The sequence below is a fragment of the Lagenorhynchus albirostris genome, chromosome 3 (genome assembly GCF_949774975.1).
Source record: "Lagenorhynchus albirostris chromosome 3, mLagAlb1.1, whole genome shotgun sequence".
Lineage (NCBI taxonomy): Eukaryota > Metazoa > Chordata > Mammalia > Artiodactyla > Delphinidae > Lagenorhynchus > Lagenorhynchus albirostris.
The window spans coordinates 158246911-158263210 of NC_083097.1; the positions used below are offsets into that span (position 1 = coordinate 158246911).

General features: G+C 47.1%; 1 protein-coding gene across 13 annotated transcripts in view; it reads left to right on the plus strand.

Annotated features, from left to right (window-relative positions):
- Nucleotides 1-16300, plus strand: part of C3H19orf44 (chromosome 3 C19orf44 homolog) — a 32135-nt gene that overhangs the window by 3909 nt on the left and 11926 nt on the right. For all 13 annotated transcript variants that reach the window (XR_009539737.1, XR_009539738.1, XM_060144650.1 and 10 more), the window contains exons 2-7: nucleotides 121-886; nucleotides 2279-2600; nucleotides 6785-6858; nucleotides 12004-12418; nucleotides 14120-14215; nucleotides 15605-15771. Coding sequence is in view for 11 of the 13 variants with exons in the window: in XM_060144650.1 (XP_060000633.1) it covers nucleotides 122-886; nucleotides 2279-2600; nucleotides 6785-6858; nucleotides 12004-12418; nucleotides 14120-14215; nucleotides 15605-15771 (1839 nt within the window). In the remaining 2 variants the exon portion in view is untranslated. The remainder of the gene's footprint in view (nucleotides 1-120; nucleotides 887-2278; nucleotides 2601-6784; nucleotides 6859-12003; nucleotides 12419-14119; nucleotides 14216-15604; nucleotides 15772-16300) is intronic.

Sequence of the window (16300 nt, forward strand, 5' to 3'; positions counted from 1 at the left end):
CTGGCCAGATGGCAAAGGGGGATGTGGCCTCTCCCAGGTGGTGGGAAGCGTTGAGAGATTTGAATGTGCAGTCTGAACATCAGGTATTCTTACTGTAAGTTTTCTTTCTTTACTCCCTAGAATGGCTTCAATAAGAAAAACCAGCCGTACTGTGCGTGATATCTTTGGCGACTTCAGTGATATTTCCTTAGAAGATTCAAGGATGGAAGAAATCCAGAACTTGGAAATCAGTAGAAGTCTTACCAAAATAGCACCCGGTCCAAGCAGATTTCTAAAAAGAAACCAGACTATGGGTGGAAAACACTTATTCCCGAAAGAGAATGCTTTCCTGGGGAGTGGGCCCTGGCTGTCTTCAGGTAGAGCTTCGACCACTGCCTCGAAGGTCAGGGCCAACGCTGCGCTCACAAAGCTGGCCCAGATAGAAACCAAGATCAGGAACCGGAAGGTGCAGATGGATTTGTCTGACGTGGAATCTGACCTGAAGACCTCTGAGGACTGGCTTCCTAGCAGAGCAGACGAAAATCCCCCTAGAAGGACGGTTGACCTTTCTTCACAGAACACAGACAAAACCTCCCAGAAACAGGCCCTTGAAATTCCTGTCCCTGAGAGTGACATGCCGAGTGGGAAGGTCAGTAGGTTTCTAAAGAAGAGAGAAGCACCTGTGGAAAAGATATCCCCTGAAGCACATGTTGGGAAAGAGAGGGATCTTCAAACACCCAAAGAGAAAAAACCTCCTAGAAGACTGGATTCTCCAGACAGTGATGAAGAGGAAATGAAAGAGTTGCTAGGAAGCTTGATGGAATCTTCTAGCGAAAAACAAGCATCCACAAATCAGGGTTTCACCAGCACCAAAGTCAGTGAGAAAGAACAAACAAAACTAGTCTCGGTAAGGTTTGCATGTATTTATTTTGTACTTGTATGTACTTTGCATTTGTACCTTTCTATCATAGCACTAGAGACTTTTGAAGAGAGCCATCACCCGTAAACACTCAGAAAGTGTTTGATGAGGAGAGGTTGGGTTTCAGCCAATCACGGGTACCCATTGCTGGTCTGCTCTGTAAGGGACAGGATTTGGGACACGTCAGGCAGTTTTGCACTATGTGGAGCCTCGTAGCTGTATACACCCCAGGACAGCACTTTGTATGACTGATCCAACACCAGCTGTGATCACTGCCATTGGTGATCCATGCCTATTTGTTGGTTGTACCACACGGGAATCACTACATTGGGAAGGCTGCATTTCCATCTTCCAACTGTTCAATGCCAATGAACAGTTCAGTGGCATTAAGTGCATTCACGATGTTGTGTAACCACCACCTCTGTCTAGTTCCAAAACGTTTTCATCATGCCAAAAGGAGACCCTTACCCAGTAATCCCTCCCTGTTTCCCCCTCCCCCAGACCCTAACAACCACTAATCTGCTTTGTGTCACTGTGGGTTTGCCTGTTCTAGACATCTCGTGTAATGGAATTATACAACCTGTGGCCTTTTGTGTCTGGTTTCTTTCCCTTAGCATGATGTTTACGAGGTTCACTCACATTGTAGCATGTGTCAGTGCTTCATTCGTTTCTATGGCTGAGTAATATTCCGTTGTGTGGATGGACCACATTTTATTTATCCATTTGTCCACTGACGGACATTTGGGTTGTTTCCACCTTTTGGCGATTGTGAATAGTATACAAGTATCTGTTTGAGTCCCTGTTTTCAATTCTTTGGGTTTATACCTAGGAGTCGAACTCTTGGGTCTTGTAGTAATTCTGTGTGTAACTTATCGAGGAACAGAAAAACTGTTTCCCACAGTGACTGCACCGTTTTACATTCCCACCAGCAGTGTATGAGGGTTCCAATTTCTCCACATCCTCACCAACACTTGTTATTTTTTGTTATTTATTTATTTTTTTTGGTTATAGCCATCCTAGTTGGTGTGAAGTGATGGGAAGGCTGCATTTTAAGGGGAAAAATCTGCATATTGATTTTGACTCTGTTGAAGATCCATGTTCTCAGGGGCCTTAGTTTAGAAAATGTGTAATTAACAATATGTATTTGAAAGCAAAGTGAATTTTTCTGATTATTTGTGGAGTATGTCTAATCCCAGTATTATCTTGTCTAAATGTTGTACCTTGACTTCCAGAGATGAGGGGAAGGGAAAGAAAGGGGCAGAGAGGGATAATGATTTGATCACCAAGGACTCATGCTCTCCACCAGCCATGATGTCCGATGATAAGGACTTATGTAGCGTATGTTTGGTAATTTCCCTTCTTTTGTTTCCACCAAAGTAGGATCAGATCCCAAATCAACTGAGAGTCCTTTCGCTGCCCAGGAAGGATCTTTCCAGCTCAAAGCCATTTCCGACATCACGTCTGCCAACCTCACGGTCAGCAGATGGGACCCTTCACAGTGCTGGCTCGAGAACTTGCTCCCCACAGATTCCCATTTCAGAGGACACAGCCTCCCACACGGCATCACTTTCCATCCCCGGAGCCTTTCCGAAGTCTGTGCCCTCAACAGTGGGGGATGGCAAGCTCTCGTCCTCCCCAAGAAGGAGTGAGTCTGGGCCTCAGGATGAGTCTCCCTCAGAAGCCGCCGATGAAAGTCTAAATGGTAACCCTCATCCCTGCGCAGAGTTGTCACCCTGGGGCAGGAAGGGCAAGACCGCCTCTAGGATCCCTGGTGTGGTGGTCACAGGGTATTGTCATGAGGGGTGCGAGTCACACCCTTGGCTTCCTGACCTTCTTTCCTAGTTGAGGGGCTATGTCAGATTTTTTTGTTCTGTCTTTAAAGCCTTCTTCTAGTAACCCTACCCAATGACAGAGCAAAAACGGAAATCCTTCTAGAGCCTCGTGCAAGAGGACGGCAATGCAGTTTTCCTTGTTGTAAAAGAGAAATTTGCTTCCTTTCCTTTTTAACTTCAGAAAAAGAAACCAATCTCTAACCAGTCACAAACTTTTCTTTTTATAAATTTATTTATTTATTTTTGGCTGCATTGGGTCTTCGTTGCTGCGCACAGGCTTTCTCTAGTTGCGGCGAGCAGGGACTACTCTTCATTGTGGTGTGCGGGCTTCTCATTGTGGTGGCTTCTCTTGTTGCAGAGCACAGGTTCTAGGCACGCGGACTTCAGTAGTTGTGGCTCGCGAGCTCTAGAGCGCAGGCTCAGTAGTTGTGGCGCACGGGCTTAGTTGCTCCACGGCATGTGGGATCTTCCAGGGCCAGGGCTCGAACCCGTGTCCCCTGCATTGGCAGGTGGATTCCTAACCACTGCGCCACCAGGGAAGTCCCTCATAAACATTTTTATTATTTCACCATCATTGAACGTGATTTTTATTTTAACATTGTATGTATTTAAGGAAGAGCAGAAAGAAAAAGATGTGCAGCCAACATTGATTTCTCCCATCTGGTGCCTGATCATCAAATCCGAGTTCAATAACTGTGTCTCGAGTACCTGCTGTGTGCCAGCACGTGCCAGGCATCATGGTGTCAGGAACAGGATGACAAACAAGCCAACTGTCCCCTGACCCCAAGTGCCAGGGTGATCCGTAGCCTGTGAATCAGTTGTAGGGGAGGAAAAATAGCTTTTTCCTTGTGTCCTTCTGGGTTCTTGGCTGGGGCTCTGTGACCAAAGACAGGTTAACAGGAGAAGAGCGTTCAGATATTAAATAAATATTTAATGTACGTTTTATGTGACACAGGAGCCTTCATAAGGAAATGGAAACCTGAAGAAACGGTCGCGCCTTCTGCTAGGTTTGATGGGAGAATAGTTGTGGGAGAATGTGATAGATGGAAGGGTATGAGCCAAGGGTAGTAGATGAGGGGATGTAGTTGGGGTTGCTCAGTGTTCCCCCATCTTGGACATAAGGATGCTCCTTTCCTCCAGGTAGAGGGAAGGCACATCTTCTTACCTGAGAGCCTTACGACCTGATTCAGGGGAGAAGGTCAGGGAGTCCTTGCAGCCCCTGCTGTGTCTCAGATTCCTGCAGGTCAAAATATTCAAGATGCCAAGGTACCACCACATAGGGGGTGGGGAGGAGAAGCACGGCCAGCAAGAGTCCCTGCCACGCGCCCTCGTGAGGGTTGGAGAAGGCAGTGAAACAGGCTCACGGATGTGAGGAAATCCCTTTGAGCCCCCTCAGGGGCCACCATCGGTCGGATGCCATTTGGCACCTCACCGATACGGTCTCGTATCTTTGGGCGCAAGGGGCTGGTGAGTGGGTGTCCACGCCAGCCTGGCAGGTGGGTGAGAAGGTGGGTGTAGCTGGTGGGGCAGGTGCCCATCCAGGCTGCCCCTCAGCCCTCCAGGAACCCAAGTTCCTGCCCTCCTGGGCCGCCCATCCAGGCTGCCCCTCAGCCCTCGCTGCTGGCCTGGAGGGCCCCCTCGGTGTCCAGACCCCACCTTCCCTCATTCTGATGCAGCCTCAAGGGAGGCACGTAGCAGGGAGTGGTGAGTACAAGTCTGAGTTTGGGGTCCAGCATACTTGAGGTGGACATCCTTGCTCCGCCTCTTTCTGGCCGTGCAGTGTCAGGCTCTCTGTGCCATGGTCTCCACATCTGTAACGTGGGGCAGAGCTGTGTCAGTGAGCTGGTGCCTGTGGAGTGCCTCAGTGGGGCCTCCTGCTTAGTAAGTGTGTGCATGTCCAGGTTGGTTGATGTGACAATAACGTCATTCCTCAGCCAATGACAACACTGTTCCAGAGAACTCGTCCACAGTCTCCTGCAGTGCCTTGGCCCGAGCCGGCTGGGATGGCTTAGTTCAGAGGCTCTGTCCATGAACGTATCTCTGGACTTACGTGTGACGTGCATTGTGGTAACTGGCAGTGTTAGAGGAGCTCGGAGGCGGGGGCGAGACCCTCACGCTAGAATGATGAGCTGGGCTTTGATCTGGGTCTTATGCTGCCAGACGGCTGCACTCAGCTGACCTTTCCAAAGAGAGTAGACGGCTCAGTCTTCCATCTCCTGCTCATCCCCAGCGCTGTGCCACCTGCGGGAGGGCCCTGCTCCTGTCTGCTCCTGCTAACTGTCCCCTGCTTGTTCCTAGAATTGGGGGTCTCGTCCTGCCTCCTCAGGGAGACTCATCCCTCCAACCTAGCATGTGCCCTCCGTGGAAGCCTCTAGACACCTTAGGCCCTCTTCGGAAGTGTCTGTTCAACTCAGCCATGATTGGATCATGTACCTGCTTGAGTTTTGAGGCCCCGCAGGGTGGACCCCCCCCCCGCACTGCACCCTTCCCATCCCCAGTTGTGTGCGCACGCGCGCGCGCGCGCACACACACACACACACACACACACACACACACACACACACACACACACACACACACACACACACACACACACACACACACACACACACACAGCGCCTCTGTGCCTCGGGCCTGAAATGAGCCACATGATGGGGTCCCTGCGAATACTGGCAGCCAGTCGGCCTCCCCCGTCCTGGGGAGGAGTGGGCTCACATACTGATGGGGCAGAAACCCGCTGGGACACCCGAACTGCGCAGAGCCTTCCTCCTCCTGAGTAACCTGCACCCAAGGCATTTGGGCGCTGGTGACTGGCCAGCTGGCACCACAGTTAAGTGTCCTTGACTTGCTTTAAATGAGAACTTAGGACGAGGTGCCAGTCCCCCTCTTCTACCTCAAGCACATGTGTCACTAGGTGTCCTTCCTTGCATCATGATCATCTCCTCTGTCTAGGCCAGAGGCCGAGAGGTCCGTGGTCTGTGTTTTGTTTCTTTGTTTTGCTTTGTTCTTTGGCCTCACTGCACATCCTGTGGGATCTTAGTTCCTTAGTTCCCCAACCAGGGGTTGAACCCGGGCCCTCAGCAGTGAAAACGAAGAGTCCTAACAACTGGGAATTTCCCCACCGTCTGGTTTTTTTTTTTTTCCTTTGCACTGGGTCCTGCAGATCCTGTGGCCAGACCTGGTGTCAGCTCCTCCTTCCCCAGCCAAGTCTCCAACCCCCTTGAGGTTATAACTCCCTCCTCGCAGACCTCCAGGGCCCCTGCACACATGTTCACAATACTTGGCTCTTCTTTTATTTAAAAAAAATTTTTTTAATGTTTTATTTATTTATTTTTGGCTGCGTTCGGTCTTCATTGCTGTGTGCGGGCTTTCTTCTAGTTGCGACGAGCGGGGGCTACTCTTTGTTGCAGAGCATGGGCTTCTCATTGGGGTGACTTCTCTTGTTGCAGAGCACGGGCTCTAGGGCGCATGGGCTTCAGTAGTTGTGGCTCGTGGGCTTACTTGCTCTGTGGCATTTGAGATCTTCCTGGACCAGGGTTTGAACCCATGTCCCCTGCACTGGCAGGCAGATTCTTAACCAGTGCGCCACCAGGGAAGCCCAGTCGTCTGTTCTTATGAATAAAGTTTTTTGTTTTTTGTTTTTTTGGCCGCACCGTGTGGCATGTGGGATCTCAGTTCCCCGACCAGGGATCGAACCCGCATCCCCTGCTTTGGAAGGCCGGAGTCTTAACTGAAGAACCATGGGGGAAGTCCCTATAAATAAAGTTTTACTGGGACACAGCCATACCCATTTGTTTACACATGGTCTGTGGCGGCTTTTGAATCATGAGGGCAGAGCTGAGCAATGGTGACAGAGACAGACTAGCCCGAAAAGCCAAAAATATTTATGACCTAGCCCTTTAGAGAAAAAGTGCTTGGATCCCTGGGCTCACTTTCTGAGGACAGGGACTGTACGCCTTCTGCTCTTCCCGTCCCTAGCACTTAGCCCGGTGCCTACAACAGGATGGTAAATGCATGTGGAGTAAATATCGACATGTTACATTTTTGATTACAGATTTGAGAATAAACATTTTATCCCTTGATGATCTGGCTCCAGCCCTCAGTGAGAAATCAGACTTGGAACAGAAAGTAAGTACAAAAAACTGATTTTTCGTTTTAGGTCTTTGGGTAGAACAGCTTGCAACCGTTATGCCTCATTTAGGTCAGTGGTTCTCACCTCGGGGCGACTGCTCCCCTAGGGGACACTTGGCAATGTCTGGCAACACTGTGGTCATGACTGGGGTGCAGGGTGCTACTGGCATTCAGTGGGTAGTGGTCAGGGATGTCCTGTGCCAGTGTCCCACAATGCATAGGATGGCCCCCGCTGCAAAGAATGTTCGTGTCTCAAATGTCAGCGTGCCATGGGTAGAGACCCTGATCTAGGTAATAACAGGATAGAGCTACTTAACATATCAGAAGATTAAAGCAGATCCCACTTCAACTTCCCCACAACTAACCTGTACTTGTTGCATCGCCCCGTGGTGATTCTTTCCATATTAGTAACCACCTCATTATCAACGCATGTTTTGATAATACATAATAATGACCCTTTAACAGATTTCACCCACGTGCCAGCTACACGTGCTCACAACATCAGTGCTAAGTGCAGCAGCCTCGTGCTGAAGGGTTTCAAGAGTTCTGCTCGCGGATACACAAGAGAAGGAAAAGACCTACAAAAACAAACCCAGAACAATTAAGAAAATGGTAATAGGAACATACATATCGAAATTACCTTAAACGTAAATGGATTAAATGCTCCAACCAAAAGACATAGACTGGCTGAATGGATACAAAAACAAGACCTATATATATGTTGTCTACGAGAGACCCGCTTCGGACCTAGGGACACATATAGACTGAAAGTGAGGGGATGGAAAAAGATATTCCATGCAACTGGAAATCAAAAGAAAGTTGGAGTAGCAATTCTCATATCAGACAAAAGTGACTTTAAAATAAAGACTATTAGAAGAGACAAAGAAGGACACTACATAATGATCAAGGGCTCAATCCAAGAAGAAGATATAACAGTGGTAAATATTTATGCACCCAACATAGGAGCACCTCAGTACATAAGGCAAATGCTAACAGCCATAAAAAGGAAAATCGACAGTAACACAATCATAGTAGGGGACTTTAACACCCCACTTTCACCAATGGACAGATCATCCAAAATGTAAATAAATAAGGAAACACAAGCTTTAAATGACACATGGACTTAACTGATATTTATAGGACATTCCACCCAAAAACAACAGAATACACTTTCTTCTCAAGTGCTCATGGAACATTCTCCAGGATAGACCATATCTTGGGTCACAAATCAAGCCTTGGTAAATTTAAGAAAATTGCAATTATGTCAAGTATCTTTTCCGACCACAATGCATTGAGACTACATATCAATTACAAGAAAAAGACTGTAAAAAATACAAACACATGGAGGCTAAACAACATGTTACTAAATAACCAATAGATCACTGAAGAAATCAAAGAGGAAATCAAAAAATACCTAGAAATAAATGACACGATGACGCAAAACATGGGATGCAGAAAAAGCAGTTCTAAGCGAGAAGTTTATAGCAGTACAATCCTACCTCAGGAAACAAGAAAAATCTCAAATAAACAACCTAACCTTACATCTAAAGCAATTAGAGAAAGAAGAACAAAAATCCCCCAAAGTTAGCAGAAGGAAAGAAATCATAAAGATCAGATCAGAAATAAATGAAAAAGAAATGAAGGAAACAATAGCAAAGATCAATAAAATGAAAAGCTCGTTGTTTGAGAAGATAAAATTGATAAACCGTTAGCCAGACTGATCAAGAAAAAAAAGGGAGAAGACTCAAATCAACAAAATTAGAAATGAAAAAGGAGAAGTAACAACTGACACTGCAGAAATACAAAGGATCATGAGAGATTACTACAAGCAACTATATGCCAATAAAATGGACAACCTGGAAGAAATGGACAAATTCTTAGAAAAGTACCACCTTCCAAGACTGAACCAGGAAGAAATAGAAAATATAAACAGATCAATCACAAGCACTGAAATTGAGACCGTGATTAAAAATCTTCCAACAGGGCTTCCCTGGTGGCGCAGTAGTTGAGACTCCGCCTGCCGATGCAGGGGACATGGGTTCGTGACCCGGTCCAGGAAGATCCCACATGCCGCGGAGCAGCTGGGCCCATGAGCCATGGCCACTGAGCCTGAGCATCCGGAGCCTGTGCTCCATAACGGGAGAGGCCGCAACAGTGAGAGGCCTGCATACCGCAAAAAAAAAAAAAAGAAAAAAAATCTTCCAACAAACAAAAGCCCAGGACCAGAAGGCTTCACAGGTGAATTCTATCAAACATTTAGAGAAGAGCTAACACCCATCCTTCTCAAACTCTTCCAAAATATAGCAGAGGGAGGAACACTTCCAAACTCATTCTACGAGGCCACCATCACCCTGATACCAAACCCAGACAAAGGTGTCACAAAAAAAGAGAACTACAGGCCAATATCACTGATGAACATAGATGCAAAAATCCTCAACAAAATACTAGCAAACAGAATCCAACAACACATTAAAAGGATCATACACCACAATCAAGTGGTGTTTGTCTCAGGAATGCAAGGATTCTTCAATATATGCAAATAAATCAATGTGATACACCATATTAACAAATTGAAGGATAAAAACCATATGATAATCTCAGTAGATGCATAAAAAGCTTTTGACAAAATTCAACACCCATTTATGATAAAAACTCTCCAGAAAGTAGGCATAGATGGAACCTACCTCAACATAATATAGGCCATATATGACAAACCCACAGCCAACATTCTCAATGGTGAAAAACTGAAACCATTTCCTCTAAGATCAGGAAGAAGACAAGGTTGCCCACTCTCACCACTATTATTCAGCATAGTTTTGAAAGTTTTAGCCACAGCAATCAGAGAAGAAAAAGAAATAAAAGGAATCCAAATCAGAAAAGAAGAAGTAAAGCTGTCACTGTTTGCAGACATTACATAGAGAATCCTCAAGATGCCACCAGAAAACTACTAGAGCTAATTAATGAATTTGATAGAGTGGCAGGATACAAAACTAATGTACAGAAATATCTTGCATTCCTGTACACTAATGATGAAAAATGATGATGAAAGAGAAATTAAGGAAACACTCCCATTTACCATTGCAACAAAAAGAATAATAAACCTACCTAAGGAGACCTTGTATGCAGAAAACTATAAGACACTGATGAAAGAATTAAAGATGATACAAACAGATGGAGAGATATACCATGTTCTTGGATTGGAAGAATCAACATTGTGAAAATGACTCTACTACCCAAAGCAATCTACAGATTCAGTGCAATCCCTATCAAACTACCAATGGCATTTTCCAGAGAACTAGAACAAAAAATTTCACAATTTGTATGGAAACACAAAAGACCCCGAAAAGCCAAAGCAATCTTGAGAAAGAAAAACGGAGCTGGAGAATCAGGCTCCCTGACTTCAGACTATACTACAAAGCTACAGTCATCAAGACAGTATGGTATTAGCACAAAAACAGAATATAGATCAATGGAACAGACAGCCCAGAGATAAGCCCACGCACATATGGTCACCTTATCTTTGATAAAGGAGGCAAGAATATACAATGGAGAAAAGACAGCCTCTTCAATAAGTGGTGTTGGGAAAACTGGACAGCTACACATAAAAGAATGAAATTAGAACACTTCTTAACACCATACACAAAAATGAACTCACAATGGATTAAAGATCTAAATATAAGGCGAGACACTATAAAACTCTTAGAGGAAAACATACACAGAACACCCTATGACATAAATCACAGCAAGATCCTTTTTGACCGACCTCCTAGATAAATGGAAATAAAAACAAAAATAAACAAATGGGACCTAATGAAACTTAAAGACTTTTGCACAGCAAAGGGAACCATAAACAAGACGAAAAGAAAACCCTCAGAATGGGAGAAAATATTTGCAAACGAAGCAACTGACCAAGGGTTAATCTCCAAAATATACAAGCAGCTCATGCAGCTCAATATCAAAAAAACAAACAAACAGCCCTATCCAAAAATGGGCAGAAGACCTAAATAGACATTTCTCCAAAGAAGATACACAGATTGCCAACAAACACATGAAAGGATGCCCAACATCACTAATCATTAGAGAAATGCAAATCAAAACTACAATGAGGTATCACCTCACACCAGTCAGAATGGCCATGATCAAAAAATCTACAAACAATAAATGCTGGAGAGGGTGTGGAGAAAAGGGAGCCCTCTTGCACTGTTGGTGGGAATGTAAATTGATACAGCCACTGTAGAGAACAGTATGGCGGTTCCCTAAGAAACTAAAAATAGAACTACCGTATGACCAAGCAATCCCACTACTGGGCATATACCCTGAGAAAACCATAATTCAAAAAGAGCCATGTACACAATGTTCATTGCAGCAGTCTTTACAATAGCCAGGACATGGAAGCGTCCATTGACAGACGAATGGATAAAGAAGATGTGGCACATATATACAATGGAATATTACTCAGCCATAAAAAGAAATGAAATTGTCATTTGTAGTGAGGTGGGTGGATGTAGAGTCTGTCCTACAGAGTGAAGTAAGTCAGAAAGAAAAACAAACACCATATGCTAACACATACATATGGAACCTTAAAAAAAAAAACGTTCTGATGAACCTATTCCTGTCCCTACGTTCTGATGAACCTAGGGACAGGAATAAAGATGCAGATATAGAGAATGGACTTGAGGACACTGGGAGGGGGAAGGGTCAGCTGAGAGTAACTTTGACGTATACACCAGCAAATGTAAAATAGATATTACATTTATTTTACATTTATCCCTAGTGGGAACAGCTGCATAGCACAGGGAGATCAGCTCGGTGCTTTGTGACCACCTAAAGGGGTGGGATAGGGAGGGTGGGAAGGAGATGCAAGAGGGAGGGGATATGGGGATAAATGTATACATATAGCTGATTCACTTTGTTATACAGCAGAAACTAGCACAACATTGTAAAGCAATTATACTCCAATAAAGATGTTTAAAAAAAAAAAAAAGAGTTCAGCTCACGATACTCAGCCTGCCTAAATCTAGGAAGGACAGCGTGGACCCTCACCTCCTGGGCCCTTGGGGTGTCCTCATCCTAACGCAGTTGTATTCCGAGCTTGTTCATTCGAAAACACTTTCCAGTGACCTCTGCCATCCTTTGTTTTAGAAAGGTCAGGGGGAAAAGGCATCCAGCAAAAACCCCTGGGCTGGGGCCCCCCGCTCTGGAAGCAAGATTTCTGAGTGCCTGAGCCAGCGGTCCGTCTCGTCCCTTGGACCCAAGGGCACTTCTAGCCTGGGGTCAAAGTCTCAGGAACCTACGGCCAGCACAGTGAGCTCGGCTTATTCGGATGATTTTGAAAAATCCCCCAGTCCAACAGCATCTGAGTCGACGCCCCATTCTGAGGAGTCTCCTGACAGGACGCTGGCGACTTGGTCTGAATTTTCTGCAAGCCTGAAGACAGACCTTCCTCCACCAACTCCCAAGTCTCGGAAAAAGTGGGCCAGGGGTGTTACAAGAGTCATGGTGAAGGAGATGGCTGTGCAGACCCTCGATCCCGCCTTCACCTACCAGTGGGCTAAGGGTAAGCATGTTGGTTGGAGGAGGGAGGGGCAGGCCAGAGGCAGCGACAGGCAGGAACCCTGGGGCCAGGAGGTCTGGGTTGTCGTCATTAGTCAGCTGGGGGGACCTCAGCACCCTGTTTCCTCTCCCACAGAAGAGGGGGCTCCTTGGGTACTCTCCACTGTCTTCCAAGCTCTAAAACACTGAAGGGTTTCAAACCAAAGACTAAGGCAGTGGTTCTCAGCTGGGGTGATCCTGGCCCCAGGGGACAGACATCGGCAAGGTCTGGGTGACGGGAAGCCTATGGGTGGAGGCCAGGAGTGCTGCTCAACATCCTGCAGTGGCCAGGACGGCCTGGCCAGAGAGTGACCGTGCCCCAAATGTCAGTGTTACCCAGGGTGACAGGAACCGCCTTCTGGGACAGCATGTGCTCAGGCACTTTGTGGGGCCCCAGCATGGGGGCTCCAAGGGCTGCTGTGTTGCCCAGCTGGCTGGTTGTCTGAACTCGCTGCGTTTGTCGGTGGATTCTCTTCTGGGGTGCAGCCGGCACTGCTCATCTTTTCTCGTGTCCCCAGCATTGGTCTTGGCCCTTGCGGATGGAAAGGTCGCTTTCTTTTAGCGAGTCTCCTGCTCCCTTTTCTTGTCTAGACAACACCCGCAATACGGACGGAGCTTGTTTCCAGACTGTGCGCTGGGGTGCGGTTCTCCCTTTGTCTGTTCATTTGGATTTGGGGGCTTAGTCATACATCCACTGGGACCTCACACCTGGCTGGGGCGTGACTGTTCTGTTTCTCAGGGAGGAAGATCAGTCAGACGAGCCAACTCAGATCACTAGAAGGTGTTCAAGGGGATTTTAAACCCTGGTTCTGTGTCCCTCTCCAGGTCCTCCTGCTGCCTTTCTGACAGCCTAGCCTGTGGGCAGCAAATGTGCCCATTTTTGTTTCTTTTTTTGCAATTTAAAGAGATGGACACGGGGTGGGGGGAAGGGCAAGCTGGGACGAAGTGAGAGAGTGGCATGGACATATATACACTACCAAACGTAAAATAGATAGCTAGTGGGAAGCAGCCGCATAGCACAGGGAGATCAGCTCGGTGCTTTGTGACCACCTAGAGGGGTGGGATAGGGAGGGTGGGAGGGAGACTCCAGAGGGAGGGGATATGGGGATATATGTATATGTATAGCTGATTCACTTTGTTATACAGCAGAAACTAACACACCATTGTGAAGCAATTATACTCCAATAAAGATGTTTTTAAAAAAAAGTGAAAAATAAAAAATAAAGAGATGCTTTCATAAAACATTGGTGGTGCTGATTTCCTAGACGCGGCCTGACTTTGAAAGGAGGGAGAAAAAAGGCAGCATAAATCAGCCAGCCAGTTAGAATCCAGGGAACATTCCGAAGCCCTTAAATAGCTGGGGAAGGAGGGCAGAGCCAGGGGAGGGCACGATGCCACAGTTGTCAGCCGTGCTGAGCTGTGGTGACCACTTCAGCCAGCACACCTGACTTGTATATTGAACAGGGAGAACCTACCAGAAAGATGGAGGCAGGTTTGGGAAATTTTTAAAAGGGGTAACGGTTAAAAAAGCAAGGAGGGTGGCCATCACATTCAGAAAGAGAAAAGGACAGATTCATGTAGCTTATTTCAGCCTCACACGTGTTGATGAGAAAGTCATTTGTCTGAATCCTGCCCACTCACCTCTCCCCCTTTGTCCTTGGGACAGCGGCCGGCGTAGCGGCCATCGGACCAGCCCTGGGAGGTGCCTATGTGGACCCCTCGCCCATCGCCAGCCACGTCATCAGTGCGGACGCCATAGAAGGTAACAGCCCAGTTCACCTTGTGGGTCCCTTAGGTCGAGGACACCGATGTTGGACAGAACAGGAAGGCTACCAGGAACATACCTATGAGCCTTCCACCCCCACAGGGCCATCTTTATTTTGTGTGTTCCCCTCAGAGCCTTTCTGTCCAGAATCCATAGGTGTTTTCCTCTGGAAGACACTCAGCCAGTACTGAGCGGCCCAGCCCTGTGGACGCGACACTTGCCTCCTTGCTGAGTGTGGGAGAGTCGTGGGGCCCTGGGGAGGCCCAGCCCAGCCTTGGGCAATAGGAAGACGCCCAGCAGCCACCTTGGGAAACCCAGTCTGTGTCAGGTCCCGCAGGGCTGCTGATGACTCGCATGACACAAGCAAGGATCCATCTAGAACCTGCTTTTTTCCCCCCATTTCCATTTTCTTAACATTTTTAGAAGATGAAGATATTAAAATATATTGGTTGTAATATGTGAAATATTTATATCCTTCAAAAAAATCTCCTGTTTTTAAACACAATATTAACCTCAACATTTTTTCCATGTTACTGTGTAGTCTTAGTAATGATCATTTTTAACAGTTGCAGTTATTTTTTTTTTTAATTTTTTTAATTTTAATTTTATTTTTTGGCTACAGTGGGTCTTCGTTGCTGAGCGGGGGATACTCTTTGTCACGGTGCGCGGGCTTCTCATTGCGGTGGCTTCTCTTGTTGCGGAGCACGGGCTCTAGGCGCGCCGGCTTCAGTAGTTGTGGCGCGCGGGCTCAGTAGTTGTGGCTTGCGGGCTCTAGAGCGCAGGCTCAGTAGTTGTGGCGCACGGACTTTGTTGCTCCACGGCATGTAGGATCTTCCCGGACCAGGGCTCGAACCCGTGTCCCCTGCATTGGCAGGCGGATTCTTAACCACTGCGCCACCAGGGAAGCCCCGGTTGCAGTTATTTTTAATTGTACTTTTATTTAGTTAATTATTATATTTTAATTGCATTTTAAATTATTTTAATTATGTGTTTAAAAATTCATAGTGTAAAATTTACCCTCTTCCACATTTTTAAGTGTACAGTTCAGGAGTGTCAGATTCGCACTGTGCGGTTGCAGTTTGGGGAGCCGTGTCACTGGCCTTCTTTCCTTGTGTTGGACGCCGAGGTGAGGCTTCCGGTTCTGCCTGGGAGCTGAGCTGAGGGTGTGAGATCCACACAAAGTCAGCGAAGAGAGCGGTTCCTTTACTACTGAGTAGAGAGAGGCACAGAATAGGCGAGTCCTTTGCTGCTTCTGAAGGTGGCAGCAGCTGCAGAGAGCATCCCGACACAGTCCACGGTTGGGGGCTGCAGGGCCCTTGCGGGGAGCGGGTCTGGCCAGGGGGATGGGGCCCCGGGGGCTGCCGACTGACACGGAACCCGGTGCAGCCCTGACAGCGTACAGCCCCACCGTGTTCGCGCTCAACGATGTGCTGAAGCAGCAACTGAGCCTGACACAGCAGTTCATCGAGGCCAGCCGGCACCTGCATGCATCCCTCCTGCGCTCCCTGGACCGGGACTCATTCCATTACCACACCCTGGAGGAAACCAAAGAGGTGACCATGGTGCAGCTAACCCTTCCCGGGAAAGAGAGGGCAGGCGGCTTCCCACGCTCAGCCCGGGGTGGCGGGGACGCTGGGGGCCCCGCCACCTTCACCTTCAGTCCTCGTGGAAGGAGTCCTGTTCTCTCTTTGGCCATGACCAGGGCTGGTGCGGGGCAGGGGCACTGAGAGCCAGCCGCAGCCCAGGCTCTGTGTGACCTTGGACCAAAGGTGACCTCCTCGGTGAGGGTCCTGTCCCTCTACCTACCGTTCCCGTGGGCCACCACAGGCAGGGCCCCTCTCCTCAGTCCCAAGGGCTAAGTTCAAGAGATGTCACACTCACCTCTATTTTTCCCTCCAAAATTTATTTTTTTGTCTGATTACAAAAAGTATTGTATAAAAATTTTGTTGGAGATATGTAGCCTATAAAGTTCTCCATAATTTCAGAGATAACTATTACCAACTTGATATATATAGTCTTTAGATTTTTCCTATGTAAAATATAAACTGTTATGTACATGTACAATATTATATCTTACATATT